At 40.6% G+C, this 17,911-nt stretch overlaps 1 protein-coding gene across 1 annotated transcript in view; it reads right to left on the bottom strand.

Moving 5' to 3' along the window:
* Window positions 1-1,303: 1,303 nt before the first annotated feature.
* Window positions 1,304-17,911, bottom strand: part of CPE (carboxypeptidase E) — a 332,480-nt gene continuing 315,872 nt past the window's right edge. The window contains exon 9 of the mRNA XM_078677023.1: window positions 1,304-3,489. Within this exon, the coding sequence (XP_078533149.1) occupies window positions 3,391-3,489 (99 nt within the window). The 3' untranslated portion in view covers window positions 1,304-3,390. The remainder of the gene's footprint in view (window positions 3,490-17,911) is intronic.

The raw sequence follows: 17,911 nt of genomic DNA, 5'->3' as shown, positions 1-17,911 counted from the left end.
AACTCTACAAGAGGAAGTGTTTTTTGGTTCGAGTATATGGAGCAGGGGTTTGGGGCTATGTTGCCCCAAGAAAAATGCAGGTAGCTGAAAACAAGTTTTTGTGTAGTCTCTTAGCGATACCAAAGCTACTGCAAGCTTAATTTCACACACTGAAATTGGCATGGGCTTTTTACAGGAATATACGGGAATGGCCACTTTCTACTATGGGTAAAACTATGGAGTACCCCTAATTCTAGCTTCTCGAGGGAGGTAGTGAAGGACTGTCTAAATTTTGATAACATGACCGCCATTCCGTGGTTGATATATGTTAAAAACACCTTACACAATTTAGGATTGAATTTTCTTTTTGATTTTCCCAAGTGTATTGGACCCCAGTATAAAGAGATGGTTAAAAAAGAGTTGAATCATACAGGAAGGACATAAGAATTGAGAGGTCTCTTAATGTGGGGTCAATCATTAGACATATTCAAATTTCCTACACCTCAGGTATGGAAGCCAATTCAACCTCGATCACTTATCATGAATATAGATTTTATTTGACCAGTATCTGACTAAATATAATCCATTTTTTAGTGGCCTTCCCCCAAGAAGGTGCATGGTCGGCTTCCCTCCCATGTTGCCCATGTGATGCTACATCTGCTCCATCTACTTTACATTAATGCTTCTTTGCACTGTGTATAGCACTTTAAGAGTTTGCTTTTTACACCCAATTATTTTGCATAAGCACTTTACCTTCATAAAGAAGGGCTGGAATATCTCCAAACTCTAGCTTCCTCAGAAATCTGCTCTTCTGTACTGAGTTACATTATTGCTGCTATAAAGCTAAAGGAATATTACGTGTTTTAATAACAGACTGTGTTTTTAAAAAGATTTTAGGCTGTCTTTTAATTTATTTAAACTGAAATGTGTTATTTTGTTTTATTTTCAGGTGAATGTTGAGATTGTATTTACATTTTGTGCTTTTGTGGTCATTTCCTTGGCTGAATACAGATACCTTTGACTTTAATATATGAGTGATATTAAAATAATGAATCCCTAATAGGTGATCACGAGGTTCCTATTCTAAATGAGTCCCACAGGATAATTGTTACTATGAATACATTCCAACCCTCACCCACGTGGGCTTAGTGGGTTGTCCTTGTACTTCTAAACATGATATCCAATGCATGACCATTGATAAAAATTGGGAAATTTATATTTTTGTATAATTTTGAATATGTAACATGGCCAATTCCAAGGCCCCATCAGGATACAGAAATACTATTCTGATATATCCAATAAGCAGAAGATTAGAAATCAGGAGTATAAGATAATATCTTTATTCGTTGCTTGAGCTCCTTTAAATAATATAACTTGAGGTTGGCCTAACTATTGCTATAAATAAACTTTAGGGTTAAGCTCTGTTATAAGGGCGGATTCCAACAACACATTACATTACTTCGTACAGAGAACAGACACTTGGTTGCATTAATCTGTATGAGCAGTTACTGTACTTTTCTCTATTCCCTATTACAAAATTATGTGGGCCTATGAAACTTGCAACCAGTGTATACTAAGAGAAAACTGAAGGTTCTCAAAAACAAACTCCACCATTTGTAACTAATTATGCTCTCTTTAGGGTCAAAGAGGAAAACTCAGCATAGCCTTTTGTAGTTTGACTTTGCACTGCAAAGCATTCCTTTTCAGTTTTGTTCTTAGTATCTTCCAGGCGGGAAGATATTAAGAAGCGTACATCATGTTCCTCCTATTGTCATGACATGTTTACCATAACGCACAAGTTTAACATACTCTTTGGCATAACAAAATTGTAAATACAAAATTTACAAAATGCTTAATGAATGCCTTCACTTCTCAAAACCCTATTTTGGGGGGGGGGAGAACCCATTACCAACTCTCATTCATTGAGGAAGCAGCATGCTTCAAGTGCTTAAGTTAGGTAGTAATGACACATCTTTTCAGTTTGACATACATTTTACTTCAAATGGTTCTTTAAGAAATATTCCCATTCTTATAAAGTTCTGCTGGTATTCTAAAGGACTGAGAATTCCATTTGAAAGCATAGTTGTACATAAAAACCAACCACAAGTGTGTTCTGTGCATCCATCAACCAGCACTGCAAGGGTGTTTGAGTAGAGGTGCAATGATCCCTTTCACTATTGTACTGTTACAAAAAGTTACACATTCTGTTAAGCAATAGGTAAATAATGTGTGCTTTTACAAAGAGGGTTACAGAAGTATGAAATAATTAACTAACATTTGATACAATAAATGACTTCTATACAGTATTGATTGCATCGTATCAGGCGCCATAACAATACGTCAAACACAAAAAATTTAAATTTTACAAATTATAAGGTATATGCATTAGTCAAATGAGGATTTGTAAGACATTTACAGACAGTGCAATGCAATTTTGTTTATAACAGAAGGGGTTACTTTGTGTTTTCCTATGTATCAGGAACAATTTTTTACATAGTTGGAAAACAAAATGATGATATGATGGTAAGCAGCATCACATTCAATGGATGATGAGAGCAAGGCCCCAGTTCAGGATTAATGTGCTTTAAGTTCCTTGTTTCTTCTCTCTAACCTTAAAAAACTGCAAATATTTCTGCTAACCATGACCAATACCAAAACACACAGCTGGTGACATTATCATGTGTCAGCAGCGGCGTACTTTATGGCTAACTTAATTGACTGGATGCTACCGACATATGATGATCTAACCATGCTGAAATGTGAAAATCAACTGGTTGGACAAACTTTTTATTATAAAACTTACCCAAATACAATTTATTTCTTCCTACAGGGCAAAGAAGATGCCTACGTAAGTTCAATAAGACATTCTCTTCTCTCAGAGGTCTTCCAAATTTACATGGCACTAAGAGCTACAAAACGTTCATAAACAATAGGTTACCACATCAAACTGTTTTGGACATGTCGTCTGCGCTCCATTTCATTACATGTGTATATACTATCATTGCTTACAGCACACACATGAACTTCCAAGATTATTCTAATTAATAAATGCTGCACTTTAATGCCATTTGTCTAATAAATAATCTACAACACATAGTCCTAATGGTAAACGACAAAAAAAATATTGCATCTCCATTTCAACTTAATATTTGTGCTATGTTACAGCATTAATGAAATTCAACTATCATATCGCCCATCTAAAACCCTACATTTTGTATTATTGTTTTGACTAATTAAGAGATTACAGAATAAAATTATTTCACACTTCACAAACAAATTAAAACATGTTTACACAAGTGTGTGAATTACATCTGTAATATAACGCACACATATTAAGCACTGTTCACATTACATTATACAAACTAGTCTAACGTTTATTATATTTAAGTGGAGCAAGTTCAAAGATTTTATCTAAAAATTTAATGTTTGGGACATCATCTTCCACCATTCAATCAATTCTTCTTTCTCCTCTTCTTTTCTTTCCGTTAGGGATTCTAGCTCAAAATCCACCTAAATTCAAGAAGAAGAAAAATGTTTAGTTGTTACACAGTACATGAACCAATGCCAATATCATTTCTTAGACTTTGTGGAAATATTTTGCAGATTTCTAGCAGATTTTCATCATCTTCTCAGTTACCACCACACAGGGCTGCTTTAAAAAAAAGCATTCTTCACGGTGACTTGACTGTATTATCAAATTAGTTGATTCATCAAAAGTTGCTATCAAATAAAGTGAGAACTTAGATCTTATAATCTGGTTTATATTATAGAAGGCCATATCATTGATGCCACATTCAAACAAACATGGCAAGTAATTAATTTAGAACCTCGCTAGATGCATCAGTAGATACCCTTCACTTTATGAGGCCCCTTGCGCCATCGGAATGTCACTTTTTGTGACGTTCCGTGGCGCAGAACCCTGCGTGATATTTATCAGGCCACACTAAGCCACTTTTTTTGGGCTTAATGCTGCCTGATAAATATTAGTCCCTATAATGCAGTGTGCTGTGTTAAAGGGGCGTGCAATGGGTGTTGCTGGGGGCGTACCCAGCAACATCCATGACCTTTTGACACTGCCACAGATTTACGAGAAATCGTTAATCTGAGGCAGTGGCAAAAGCTTACGCTTTCCCAGGGGAGGTGTGAGGGAGGCACAACGGGGGGGAAATATCTTTATTTCTCCTCGTTTTTCCTTTTTCTATGTATGCTGCATTCTGCAGCACAAATAGTAAGAGGAAAAGCCTCTTGTGATTATTTTTGTACAGAAAGGTTTCCCTTCCTGTACAAAAATAATTATCCCTGCAACGCAGGCACCCTTGCACCATTGTGCAATGGTGCCTGCATTGGCGCAGGCAGCCCATTGTGCGCCGCGCAGGGGAAAAGGATAGGAATGCGCCGTATCTTATAGATACGGCTCATTCCTGCCCTATTCTTTTGCCGTAGGGAAGCGCAGCAGGAAGGCCTGCTGCGCTTCCCTACGGCAAAACCTCAAAAATGAGGCCCTGAGTTTTCTAATCAGGACTCTCATAGTATCTGTATTGTACCTGATCTGTTGTCACACAATATTTAATTTGGAAATATTTTTTGCTAACGAAAATAATGACTTCACAAACAAAATGTTTAGCTCCTTGGATCGGACTGGATTTAATTTAGATTGAAGTTGTTTGTCTCTCTATAACCATTCTCTCATTCTGTCTATTTAATTACAGGTAAGTAAGAACCAAAGTATGTACTTTGTACCTTTCGGTTTAGATGTACTAAGGGTTGTGTGGATGCCCGCAAGTTAGTGTGACATTTTGTACTGCACCTGCAAGCCCTTTTAATGGTAGGTAAATTAATGCAATCCAATGGTTTGTTTTGGACTAGTTAGCACCACAGAAGTGTCGGAGTAAAACTGTAATAAAGAATCCTCATAATCTCCCATGCTTTCCTCGGGCACTACATTAAGAAAAGTGCAGCCCCTGAAAGCCTTAAACTCTACCACAATTCTTGCAATGTATATTTCTGCATCACTTGCACTCTTTTAATGGTGCAGTCATCAAGACAACTGCAATCACTATCCAGCTTGTTTTAGAAGCTTGAAACAAAAATAGAAAACATATTTCAGATGTGCCACGAATATCCCTCCATATTTAGATGCACTGCTTTCTGGAACATTATTCTGATTGCTCTAGATTCCAAAAGAAACCCTCGTAAACCAAATTCAAGAAATGCTTGACACTACCTACGTGGCCTGAATTTCACAGACACCATAGATGGTAGAGTGGACTCCCACGCAGGTCAGTTCTTGAATTGGGACTGAATTCTCGTGTTCTCAGTATCCACTCCAACCATCTTTTAAACATATCAAATTATACAATATTTATTTTTTGTGTAGTCCATTTCTAGGTGAGTGGCCTGATCTTTTTAATTTGTTGTCCTTCCATGATAAAAGATTACACACTTGTTAGATCATTATAGATGCATTTGTAATATTAGATTGCCAGCAGGTAGAAACAGGTTTTTTATGCATACCTAAGATGATTGCTGATTACTACCTGTTTTCTGTTTCTTAAAAATAACTCTATATGCCCAATTTGTACCTATGCTGCTGTTTAAAAAGGCTGCTGATTTTCATTGCTTTTTGTTTATAAGTAGTGCTGTATGAACTTGTTTTTTTCATGTGTAATCATAGTGACTGCTGGGTATTATCTGCTCCTTAGCATATTCACAACATGATAAAATCGAATATGACCATCGTTTTAGGTCAGGACACTTACCGATATCTCAGTCACATGCCCCATACTGCATGGATATAAATAGCATTTTGTGAGGGGTGGTGAGTTGTCCTCCTATTGTAATCTTCCATCTCCCTTTGTTTATAGGTCTTACATTTGTCACATCAATAAAGTCACATTATAATATTAGACAGCCATCTGGTCGAAATAAGTTATTTCATGTGTATTAATTATATTTGCTGATTACTATTGGCTTTATGTTTCCTAACAATAATTCTATATTTTGCCTTGTATACACACAGTTGTTTAATATGGCTGCCGAGCCCTAAATGCCTTTTGATTATCAATAGCACTACGCAAACTTTTTCTCTTACGTAAAACGAATGTGGCTGCTGTGTTTGTCAGCTTTTTGTGATATTACTAAACTGTTTTATCACGTATAAACAGGAGGGCAGTGGAATTCGATCATCATCTTGTATCAAAGCAACAACCTGTAATGACCAATATGGCCGCTGACTTTTATCAATGTGCTGTTACTTAGCAATGACCTATAAACATTACTAAAGATGGGTGTTGACTATCGTTGACCTCTTTTATTTAGCCACAATCACAAAGTCTAACCCTGACACCTAATTATATTTATCAACATCTGATTAGGGAACATGTAGGGAGAATTAATGTGTTAAGTACGTTTGAGAAAATATATTGTGGTATGTGGAACAAAGGGCCAATGGGTCATGCCAGCAGCTAATCTTTTTACTACAACTAAGATGGCAATTGATTACTGCCGGATTTTGATCGATTTTTTAGAGTCTATTATTTGTTCATTTCCAAGCGTATAATATGGGCTCGAGGATGAACACCAATTATTGCTGACATTTATTACCTTTTTTTGTCTTTTTACAGATTATTCTAAATGCTAGTTTGAGAAGCATGAAGGGGAATTTCAAATGGCATCCTCACTTGAGAAATCTCATTGCACTACGTGGAACACTGGGCCAATAAATACTACAATGTTGACATTTTAGTGTTCTTGTGCAACGAGGATGGCTGCAAACCAATGTTGTGCTTTGATAGATATTTTTTTTAAAAAGTATTACGTGTTTGTTTTTAACCAATTTCACGGATAGGTGATGGTTGACAAATATTGGCTGCTCCTTGCTCAATAATATGCTCATAGACCGGTTTTGTAAGAACAAATGGGATTATGTATATAGGGTGTGCACTTCACTAACTAATTTTGATATCTTACTATTTGTATATACTAATGCAAAAATATTTTCCCGGTGTTCCATATTCCTTTTTCCTTTTGTATTAGTTCATGAGTGGTGCAATATGGACTAATACCATAATGATTCACAATAAGTATGTAGGACAATATCTATTTGAATTTATGGTGTTTTTGTGATTAGTTTATTTGGGATTCCATAGCAATTTAGGATTAATTAAACCGTACTACTTGTTATAGAGGTGATATGTTTGACAAATATTGGCTATCTGGAAGAATTTATATATTGCCTAATATATTCTTTTTTCATACAATTTGAATCAAAGATACTATTATCACTATTGGTAAGATCATGCTTTCAACTAATCACTATTGGTAAAGGTATTATGATGTTGCTGTCATACTTATAGGTCGCTATCGAAATTGACCTTTCAGCAGGTGCTTAGAGTTGTTTTCTCAGATGCAGACATTTTGTGATATTCAATATATGATGAACATATTGTAAGTACAATGTTCAATTTTACATATGATTCTTTAGTGTAGGATAAAAGTTTGTAATGCTCCAAGTCTATTATGAAAACCTTAACCCTACAATGCACAGGCTTCTTTCCCTCTATAAACCAATTCCAGGATCCAGAACTCACCTCCGATCATCATTAACACCCCAAGCAAAATCAAAAAATAGGACTAAAAGTCAAAGCTAGGTGTACTCTCAAAACTTCACAGTTTTGCCAGATTTCATTGTAATGAAATGATTTTTAAGTCTTATAATGTTTTACATTGCTTCTAAAAGTTATACTTTGTTCCCATGCGTGAGCATGGGAGAGGATGTTACCTAATGGCTAGAGCAGTAGACCTCCAAGATGGGGAACCGGGTTCAAGTCTAGGCAGAGACGCTCAACATCCTGTGATTCTGGTAAAATCACTAAATCTCCCCCTGCCTAATAAAAATGAATGTGTCTGTCTGAAATGCAACTGGTGCTCATGTGGAGCTCCCTGATACCTTTGGGTCTAGTTTGCGCTATATAAAAAAAAAAAATAGTTGGATTTTTATTGGAGTTTTAATTCAAACCTATTAAGAGTTTTTCTTGAGGTTTTGTGTGTTGCTTACATGTTGCTGTTGGGGAAAAGAATGATCATTTAGTGTCTGGTGAGGATGTTGGTCTCATTATGAAAAAAACGTTATTCTGTGCAAGAGTCAGTATGCTTTCACATTTTCCACTATGCATAATCTTGTTTGAAAACACCACAATCAACAGTGATATCCTTCCACACCAGGGCTTCCACACACTTTCCTAACAATACTTTACGTGTAAGAATGTGCACCTTATTCCCAGCTGTCAATAGCATAAACATATCACCATGCTGATATTGGAGTATTAGTTGAGGGGTATGATAACAACATCAAATAATAATCAAGTCACTGACAGAATATCGGAAACAGAAATATCGTGTGGACATAATATCGAGTCAAACATATTGAGGACCAAAATATCGAGAAAGTACAGAAAGTAAGTGCAAATAGGTAAGTATAGATTTAATATTCTTAACTCCACATCTAGATGCCTTGAAGTAGGTACATATATGCGGAGTTATGAAAAGTAAAACTTTGCTTACCTATAGAAACTTAACTTCAAGATATTTGTGTCCTTGATATTCTTGACGCAATATTTTGATCCATGGTATTTCTGTTTCCTATATTCTGTCTAAATACCAGAATAACTGCAATAATTTTCAGGGTGCACCAGCAAAGTGACAAAAATACACCTGTGCCTAATCCTCTGGTAGCATAGCACTAAGCAGTGAGTCTTAACTTAGAGGCAGTGGGTAAAGTATTTATGTGTAATCAAACAGTGATAAAGTGAAAACACAAGAAAAATCCCAAACCAATTTAGCAAAAAAAAGTAAATTTTAATAAATAAAATGACAACATAAAAACAAAATCCAATTGATATAACTGGAGACATGAAGATTTAAAGTTAAACATAGCGCCAACAAGCGCAAAGCACTAACCACTTTTACATCTGGCCATGCTAGGCTGGGTAGAAATAAAAAGTTACGGCTGACAGCGATGGAGCACTGGTTGGATATGGAGACCAGGTTCATCACAGTGGAAAGTTTACCTTCGGACTTAGAAGTAGTTCTGGAGAAAAAGTGGTCGTCAATGAATCGTCAGTGGTGTAAGCTGCAAGCTGCATCTGAAGCAGGGCTCGGAAAAGGGCAGGGTGCTGAGGAGCGGAATCTCAGCGTGATTGTTGATGAAGGTGGGAAAGCTCAGAGTAGGAAAGGCCTGCAGCCTGTGCCCAGGAAGGGGAAACATCCTTTACAACGCAACTTTTACCACGCAGTGCCTTTACGATGCAATTTTTACAACGCAAACCATTACAACGCATTGCGCTGGGGGCGCTCCAGGATAGGGAATATGTTTAATTTACTCTCCAACACTTTCCCTACTATCCACGGGGACTGGAGTTGGAATAGTAAATTACACTATTCGCTATCCAGCGCCCCAAAGCACTATGCTTTGTAAAGGCATGCGTTGTAAAAACAGCGTTGTAAAGGCATGCGATGTAAAAGTATGCGTTGTAATGTCATACATCCCCCAGGAAGACCTTAATGTTGACATGTTGCTGCTTGTCGTTGGCCCCGATAAATCCCTCTGCGATTTGACTTTGAAACTTTCACATCTCCTTCGGTGGGACAAACCTACCAGTTGACTCTGACTGGCGACTCAACAGCTTGACGGTGGTCCCAGTTTCCAGCCCGTTCTCTGGGGGGAAAGTTAGCCAAATGTTTTAAAACCTCATCTTTCACAGTTAGGTCAGGAGGAGTACACGCTAACACCAGCCAACTGTCCAGGACCTGGGAGGCACCACCTGGTGGTTAGGACTCACTCCATCAGAGGTCCAGACGAGGTCCAGTTGGAACTGGCCAGCTGGGTAGTTGCAGGGTCAGCGGCCTGTGGAAGCTAGCTCAAACAGGAAGTCATTCAGATGAACTTTGGAGTCACTTCTGGGGTTCTGGACTCAATGCCAGGAGGACTACCTTCAGGTTCTTCTGATAGCACGGAAGTCCTTCTGATTATTCACAGGTCCTTAGGGTTTGTACAGGGATAAGGGCACAATGGTAGTGCAGGCGCCCACGGTTAGCTGCTACGTAGCAGCTACCTGCACGGACATCGTTCCGCTCCATTCGCGGATCTATCAACTGAAGGACCGCCTCCTATTCAGAGGACCATTGTGCCCTTATCCCTGTACAAACCCTAAGAACCAATTCGGAAACATCGAAGCTACCTTGACTTCACCTGCAATCCGGCTCCTAAATAAATTGGTTGCGCTCTCAAGAAAGACCAGGCCAGCTCGCCGGTCGTTTCCCTATCTTACCGGGAATCACCTTGAACATACCCCTTCCGCCCCCACCCCAGAGGCGCATCATTGTTCTAACCAGGCATTGTAAATTAATTAAGTCCTGATGGTGATCCCTATGTAATTTAGAGCGCGGGATCGAAACGTCTACCTTTTTAAAGTAGCCATACAGTTTTAAGATTTCTTTGTATTACTGACTGTATGCACTACTCTGCTACACACTTGCAATCTTGATTTAAAAAGTGCACCAGTTTGCTCTACCTCTCTTTGCCTGAAAACTTCCTTTCTACCCACTATATCTCTCTTCTACTTTCTGTCATGAGTTTAGCACAGGACTGTGCCCGTCATTTTTGAAACCCGGTTTTCAAATTGAAATGTTATCTCCTGTTTATTGTATATTAATAAATTCCTTGTCCGGCTGGACATGGACAATCTAACTGCAGCCTACTATGGTCTGTCTAGCATCTAATGTCTATCTATGAAATTGCTCTGGACCTTATGTTTCTCTTACAATACCCACTTTTGAAGCACTTCCTATATGTTTTACTGCAAGCTTTCATACAGTTACCCCTCTTTCCCTGAGTCCTTCATGGCAGTCCTCTTCTTTTCCTGTGCCCAGCCAGAAGTGTAGCAAGGAATATGATCAACCCTCCCCTTGCGGTTAATCCAAACCAGTTCTGGGGCAGATATCCCCCCTCCCCCACTACTGGGTTAGGAGCTAAGCTGAGTTGGAACACAAAGGGAGGCAGAACTAAGTGTGAGCCACAACTTCAAGTGACAGGGTATGTGTTCTTTAAAGCCCAGGGAGGTGCTGGGCACAGCCCCTAGGGCATCCTGCAAAAGGATGAAAAACACTTCTCCAAGCACAAGCTCCCACTCCACTGTCTGGGAGCAATCCATATCTCACCACAAGGAAGCCATTCAATGGTCAGGTGACACTGACAATTGACAGAATGGCCCTTTTGGCTTAGGCAGAAAAATTACAAATTTGAAAAAGTGTAATTTCTTAAATAGTACCAAAAAGCTGACTGGACCATTAAGTTGGACTTTAAATTACTATAGAAATGAGTCATTGAATAATTTTTCTAGCTGCTTCGCAACTTAAATTAAGCTTTACAAGTTGTTATAATGCAGCCCAGGTTTTCATACGGGAGAGCCAGACTTGTTGCAGGGAAAATTACATTTGTTTTTACTGCCAGGACATATAAAACATTAAATATACATGTACTACTTTTTAAATACCATGCACCCTGCCCTATGGAGACTTGCAGCCTACCGTATGGGTGAATTATAAGTATTCGAACGGAAGGTTTAGGCCTGACAAAAGGTTCATTTTGCCAGGACGAATGGCAGTTTAAAACTGCGTAACGAGGCTGCAGGGGGAGGCTTGGAAACATGTTTTATAGCTCTATTTTAGTAAGTGTCACAATTATTGCTGCAGCTCAGTAGTAGCTTTTAATTTAGAGGCCCTGAACACATTTGTACCATATTCCAGGGACTCACAAGTAAAATAAATGTGCCAATTGGAAATATGGCAATATTACCATATTAAAAGAGAGAGCACAAGCACTGGTTAGCAGGAATAACATGAGCAGATTCCTAGGGACAACAAAAATGAGTTCATAAAAAGAAGGCAAAAATCTGGGGGAATGCCATGCAAGAGAAGGTCATTTCCAACACAACCCCTCTTGGGCCCCACTTGATACAGTTCTACGTGGTGGTGATCAGGATACAATTAGTAAGTGGCCACAAACATTGAAATAAGGTGTAATGGGTACTGTGTCAAGACTGAAACATTGGGGCCACTTTACTACTTTGTCACAAGAACAGTTTAATACCTATGTGAAGCACTCAGTAAAGACGAGGTCGAAATTGAATTTTCACACAATGGGGAGTAATTGTATACAAATCAGTGTGCCCGGCTGCTCATCTGCAAGCGCCAAGCCGCTCTCCAGCTGCCAGGATCTTCTGTTTGTTCTATGGCTCTGTCCACTTACTTGGTTACTCATCTTTCTGCCACCACTCACTCATTTGTCTTTCATCCTCGCCTTATATACCTTTCCTTAGTGTCCCTCTCCTCAATCACTAATAACCTACTGGTGCCCAGCAACTCTTTGAGGTGGGGAAAGCACAGCTGCCTATAGTTCCCTAAGTTTGTCGCAAGTATGTAGAGCACCCATCAGCCTCTGTGCATGGTACTGTTTATCAAAAGGCACTGAAGTACTAATGCTTAAACTTATAGACCTAATTGGTTCCATTAGACATTGTCTTTTATATAGTTTTTTTGCGTCAGTAAAAAAAAACCCTGAGGCAAAACTAATGGATCTGACTTTAATAAGGCAAACTCATATAAACATAGTTTCTACATGCTTAGGCGTCCATGTGTTACCATTTTAAAGCCAGACCTACTGGCTTTTCCATTGCTTGTTTACCACGGTGCACAGATGATTCTTTTATTGGAGATAGAGGAAGCTTACCTGCGATAGTGATAGCTGCGACCACTGTCTTGTCACAGCCATGATTGATATGGCAAAGGGGAGACACTGTGACTTATGAGGGGCAGATCCGAGGTTTCCAGACATGCTGCCTGCATACGGGGCTTTTAACACTGGGCTGCTGTGGACCAATTCTATTTACAAATGAGCCCCATGTACAAATATGTGGGCAAAAGTCAAAGCCATTATTGCTATTGTCTATGCTTTTTTCAAAACTAAAGATATATTTGATATACTCAGATAATCACAATGAGTGGACCGGATTCACAGAGGCACGAACATAAACTGTATCTTGACAATTGTCTCCACAGGGTAGCAGTACCCTTTCCCATTTTGTCAGAAATACTAAAAACATACAATATTTGGGCTGTATTTGGAAGACTGACACTATAGACGGCCAGCTTACAAAGTAAATACATCTGGCATGTTCCGAAACAGTGGGGAATGGCATGTACCGAGGGGGGTGGCGGAGGGACACAAAAAAAAATTATTAAAATAAAATACACTTACATACCTGCACAATGCAACATTATCTGCCTTTCTGTCTTCTCTGAAGGCAGACTCCAACACGGGACACAGCCACCTCCCCATATCCAATCCTGGCGCTGCTCTCCCCAGCATGAGAGCAGCACTAGGATTGGAGGGAGCTGCCTCACTCAGTGTTTTCAAGACTACTGGAGGCCTGCTCTTTCTCCAACCCAGCTATCAAAGACAGCTAGTTTAGAGAAGTTTAAAACTGGCTGTCGCACAGGGGCATATTACCAACAACTAGCGATAATTATCGCTATGTTGGCTTAGAGGCAATATTTTTATCGCCGAGCTGCGGCGATTTTATCACCTAGGAACCTTGCTATTATCAAGGTTTATCTCCTAAGCGATAAAAAATTGGCCGAAATGCATAAATATCGCTGAAAAGTTAGCGATATTCATGCGATACCGAGCTAATGCTCTTAGCCATGTTATCCACCTACCATTGGATAACATGGCTAAGAACTACTCAGGGGCAGGTGTTAGCTTTTGGAGATATTCGCGCTTAGCGCGAATATCTCCAAAAGTTGGTAATAGGACATAGCGATGTTAGCGACTGTTTCCAGTCGCTAACATCTTGGCACGCCCACTTTGCATGTCATTAGTGATAAATTTCACTGACATGCAAAGCGGGGCCCAAGATGGTCGCTATCTCCTACTAGCTGTCGCTAACTGGTGTTAGCGACAGCTAGGTAATAGGGAGATCATTTTATCTCTGCTTTCTTGGCTTTTAAAGCCAAAAAAGGGAGATAAACCCCATTGATAATATGCCCCACAGATCCCTGCTGCCACTCAGCACCACTGGCCCCGGCCCATCCTGTCACTCAGTTCAGCACAGGTTGGTTGCTGAAAAATTAAATGGTAATAAATAAACGTTATTATCATTTTATTTTTCAGCTATGTCCTGGGACTTTTCTTTGTGTGGTGATGCACCTCTACTTAAACAGAGGGGCCGACCCTATTCCAAAGCTTACCTGGCCTCGAACTGTTGGTGATTTAAAATATCAATAAAGATGGGTTGTGGTCTTTTATTAACATCTCTAAAAAGAATATTTCTGTACAGTTATACCATCTAAAAAAAGGCAATAAAAATCCTTCACCTAATATCTATCTAGCGATATTGTGCTATTCAGAGACTAGCCAGTGCTGAGCCAGATAAATCTTCTAAATGTTGATCAAAGGCCTTTTCATCAAACATCACAACATGGAAATTTTAATTGAGCTCTGTACTGGTATTCACATACCTTTATTAACAGAGATCAGAATCAAAATCGTGATCATTCTATTTCACATTGAAATATTTTGCATGGAGGGGAGATGTAAAATTCTTTTTCACTTGGGTTTTTTGAACCAGACATTAACTTCAAATTATTGAACAGAGTGCAATTCAGATTCCTTAAGTCACTAAGTGATGCAATTCTATGTGTTGCTGCACTTTGCTTCTTGCCACCCGTCATGTTCCCCTCGGATCTGCAGAATGAAACAAGCACTGGCAACACCAATAGGTCTGGCTTTAAAAGAATGCCATATGGTAATGTGATGAGTATGTGTAATGGTGGGCCTGCACACCTAGTTTTATCAATATTTCGCCTGAATTCTACACTGTGTGTGATATTTTGCGTGCTGACAAGTATGGGGGCCCGTGCCCAAAGCCCTCAAATAACGAATGAATCACTAGAGAGCGTAAGGAAGACCCTATGCTACTCGTCGCACAGCTGTGGGCAGAGGGCCTCTATAAAGTATGCAAAAGATCAATCATAAAAGTTATTCATTTATCCTCCTGGTTTATTTTTTTGCAATAAACCATGATTTATCATGCAATTTCAATATCAATGTATATCACATAATTGTCTAGTCCATCAAAACAAATTATACATTCAATCTGTGAGTTCTTTGTTCACTCGACTCAATTATATCAAATGACACATTTTAGATTACAGAGCTCAGAGTAATACCCAATGCATTTCGGGTTCTGAACTGAACCCTTCATCAGGGGATAAGTACCACAACATTGGACGCTCGTGGCTCACCCGAGCTGCTCAGTGGGATTTTAGCCACTCGCCTGACTTGTTCTGCGCTTTCCGCGCATTTTATTAATGTTTTACTTCTTGTGTTCTTAATAACTTTTTTGTTGTGCAGGTACTCCCCCTCGATGCGCGCTGGGCATTAATAGCGCCGCATCTGCTCTTCTTTTACCACTACTCGTCCCTTGCAGGAGATTAAAGTCCTGCCGGGACTCGTAGCTGGCCGCCATCTTGGGTGAGGAGGGTGACTAGGTGAGCGGCCTAGCGCTCGTCCCCTCACGCCCTCAGCCCTATAAAATGGCCCCCCTTCACAGTCTGGTCCGATCACTCGCTGATTGAGTCCTCCATCTCTGTAAAGAGCCTGGTTAGGCTCCCCCCTTTGGAGGGTGGGATTGCTCGTAAATGGAATGCACTTGATTCCTCTGCCTTCCTCTCTTTTCTCGCGGAGACTCAGCCCTTACCCAGTAACACTCCAGGTGTCAATACATTGGACGCTAATATCGCTCACTGGCTCACGACGGCTAGCGACCAATTTGCCCCCCCTGTCCCGTTTCCCTCGTTCACGCCATAGTAAATCCCACAAATGGTTCAATTCAGCTCTGAAATTACAACATCTCGAGCTGCGACAACTGGAGCGCAGGTGGAGGCGTAATTATCTTAGTACCGACAGGGAGGCGTACGTGCTGGCACGTAAAGAATATAAAAAAGCTATTACCACTACTAAGTCCGCTTTTGTCTCTGAGAGAATACTAATCGCCCCTAACAAATCTAAAGAGATTTTTAAGGTCCTGGGCGAATTAACATCGGACGCCAGGACACTTCCGAATCTGCCCCCCTCCGCTGAGTCATGCAATGCCTTAAACACCTTCTTTATTGATAAGATCGTGGCTATTAAAAATTCCATCCCTCATTCTCCTTTATCGTCTATAGCTGTAGCCTCCCCTATTAACACCTCTACTTTGACCTGTTTCCCCACACTTGATCCCGAGTCCCTAGCCAAGCTGGCTACTCGAGTGAAATCTGGCTCCCCCAAGGACTGTTGCCCTCCTTCATTGCTTCTTGACATCTGCCATACTTTTCAGCACTGCATTTTACCCTTACTTAATACCTCCCTCAACTCTGGCACAGTCCCTAGATCGTTTAAGGAGGCCGTACTGGTGCCTTTGTTAAAAAAAACTGGCGCGGACCCAGCTGTCCTCGCCAATTACCGGCCCATCTCCCTCTTGCCTTACCTGTCTAAAATCTTGGAGGCACATGTTACTACTTGCCTTTCGCAATTCACTGAGGAGTCCAACTTCCTGGAAATAAACCAGGCCGGCTTCAGACCAGCCCATTCTACCGAGGCTGTGATCCTCGCCGTGTTGGACAACCTCAGAAGCAACGCCGACAGAGGACTCTCCCAGGCATTGGTCCTACTGGATCTGTCGGCGGCATTTGACACGGTGGATCACAACATCTTACTCCACCGTGTCGAGTCTGCCGGAGTCCGTGGGCCTGCCCTATCCTGGGTCAAGTCCTTTCTAGAGGGTAGATCTCAAGCAGTCAGCTTGGGCCCCTTTAGTGCCACCAGTGCTCCTTCATCCTGCGGGGTCCCTCAGGGATCATCTCTGTCCCCTCTTCTTTTTAATTTGTATCTTCAACCTCTTATTCACTCCCTGGGTAGGTGGGACGTCACCGTGTTTAACTACGCTGACGATTTACAAATTATTTTCCCCCTCACCTCCCCTGACGCCGTTACCAACTTTCTGGCGGTCATGATACACATCCAGCACTGGATGAATCAAAATCAATTAAAGCTCAACCCTGGGAAAACTGAGCTTCTCCTTCCTGGGAGAAGTGCTTCCCATTGGGGCCCCCAGTATTGGCCAATTGAGCTTGGTTCACCACCTTCTCCTGCTGGCTGTGTAAAGAGCCTCGGTGTCATTATTGACTCTGAGCTTACTCTCAAGGCCCAGGTGAGTGCCGTAACATCTTCCTGTATGTTCCAGCTACACAGGATACGGAAAGTTGCCCACCTCTTGACTCCCGAAGCTTTGCTACAAGTCCTAATAGCATTGGTGATGTCCCGTCTGGACTTCTCCAATTCCTTGTACCATGGCCTTTCCAAATCCCTGCTGTCTAGGCTACAGATCATCCAAAACCAGGCTGCCAGACTGGCATTCAAAATCCCTAGATGGCAGTCGGCCAAACCTTTATTACATCAATTACACTGGCTACCAGTCAGCGAAAGAACAGCCTTCAAGGTCTGCTGTCTGGTCTTCAAAGCCTTAACTGGCCCCTCCCCTGCCTTCCTGCAGTCTCTTATCATCCCCTACTGTCCTTCCCGTACCCTGAGGTCCACCCATCTTCAGCTTCTAGTCATCCCCCGTTTCAAACTCACTAAACTAGGCGGCCGCAGTTTCTCTCACCTGGCTCCTAAGCTATGGAATTCTCTTCCACTCTCACTTAAGACCTCATGCTTTCTCTTATCCTTTAGGAAATCTTTAAAAACTCTGCTTTTCTCACACCCCCACTAACTCCTCTCGCTTGGCCCAGTGTCCTATCAGCGCCAGGAAACTCATGGTGACAGTGCGCT

This window comes from Lissotriton helveticus, chromosome 2_1, assembly GCF_964261635.1.
Source record: "Lissotriton helveticus chromosome 2_1, aLisHel1.1, whole genome shotgun sequence".
NCBI classification, from domain to species: domain Eukaryota; kingdom Metazoa; phylum Chordata; class Amphibia; order Caudata; family Salamandridae; genus Lissotriton; species Lissotriton helveticus.
The sequence above is the reverse complement of the archived record's forward strand: the minus strand, read 5'-3'. Positions and strand labels throughout refer to the sequence as shown.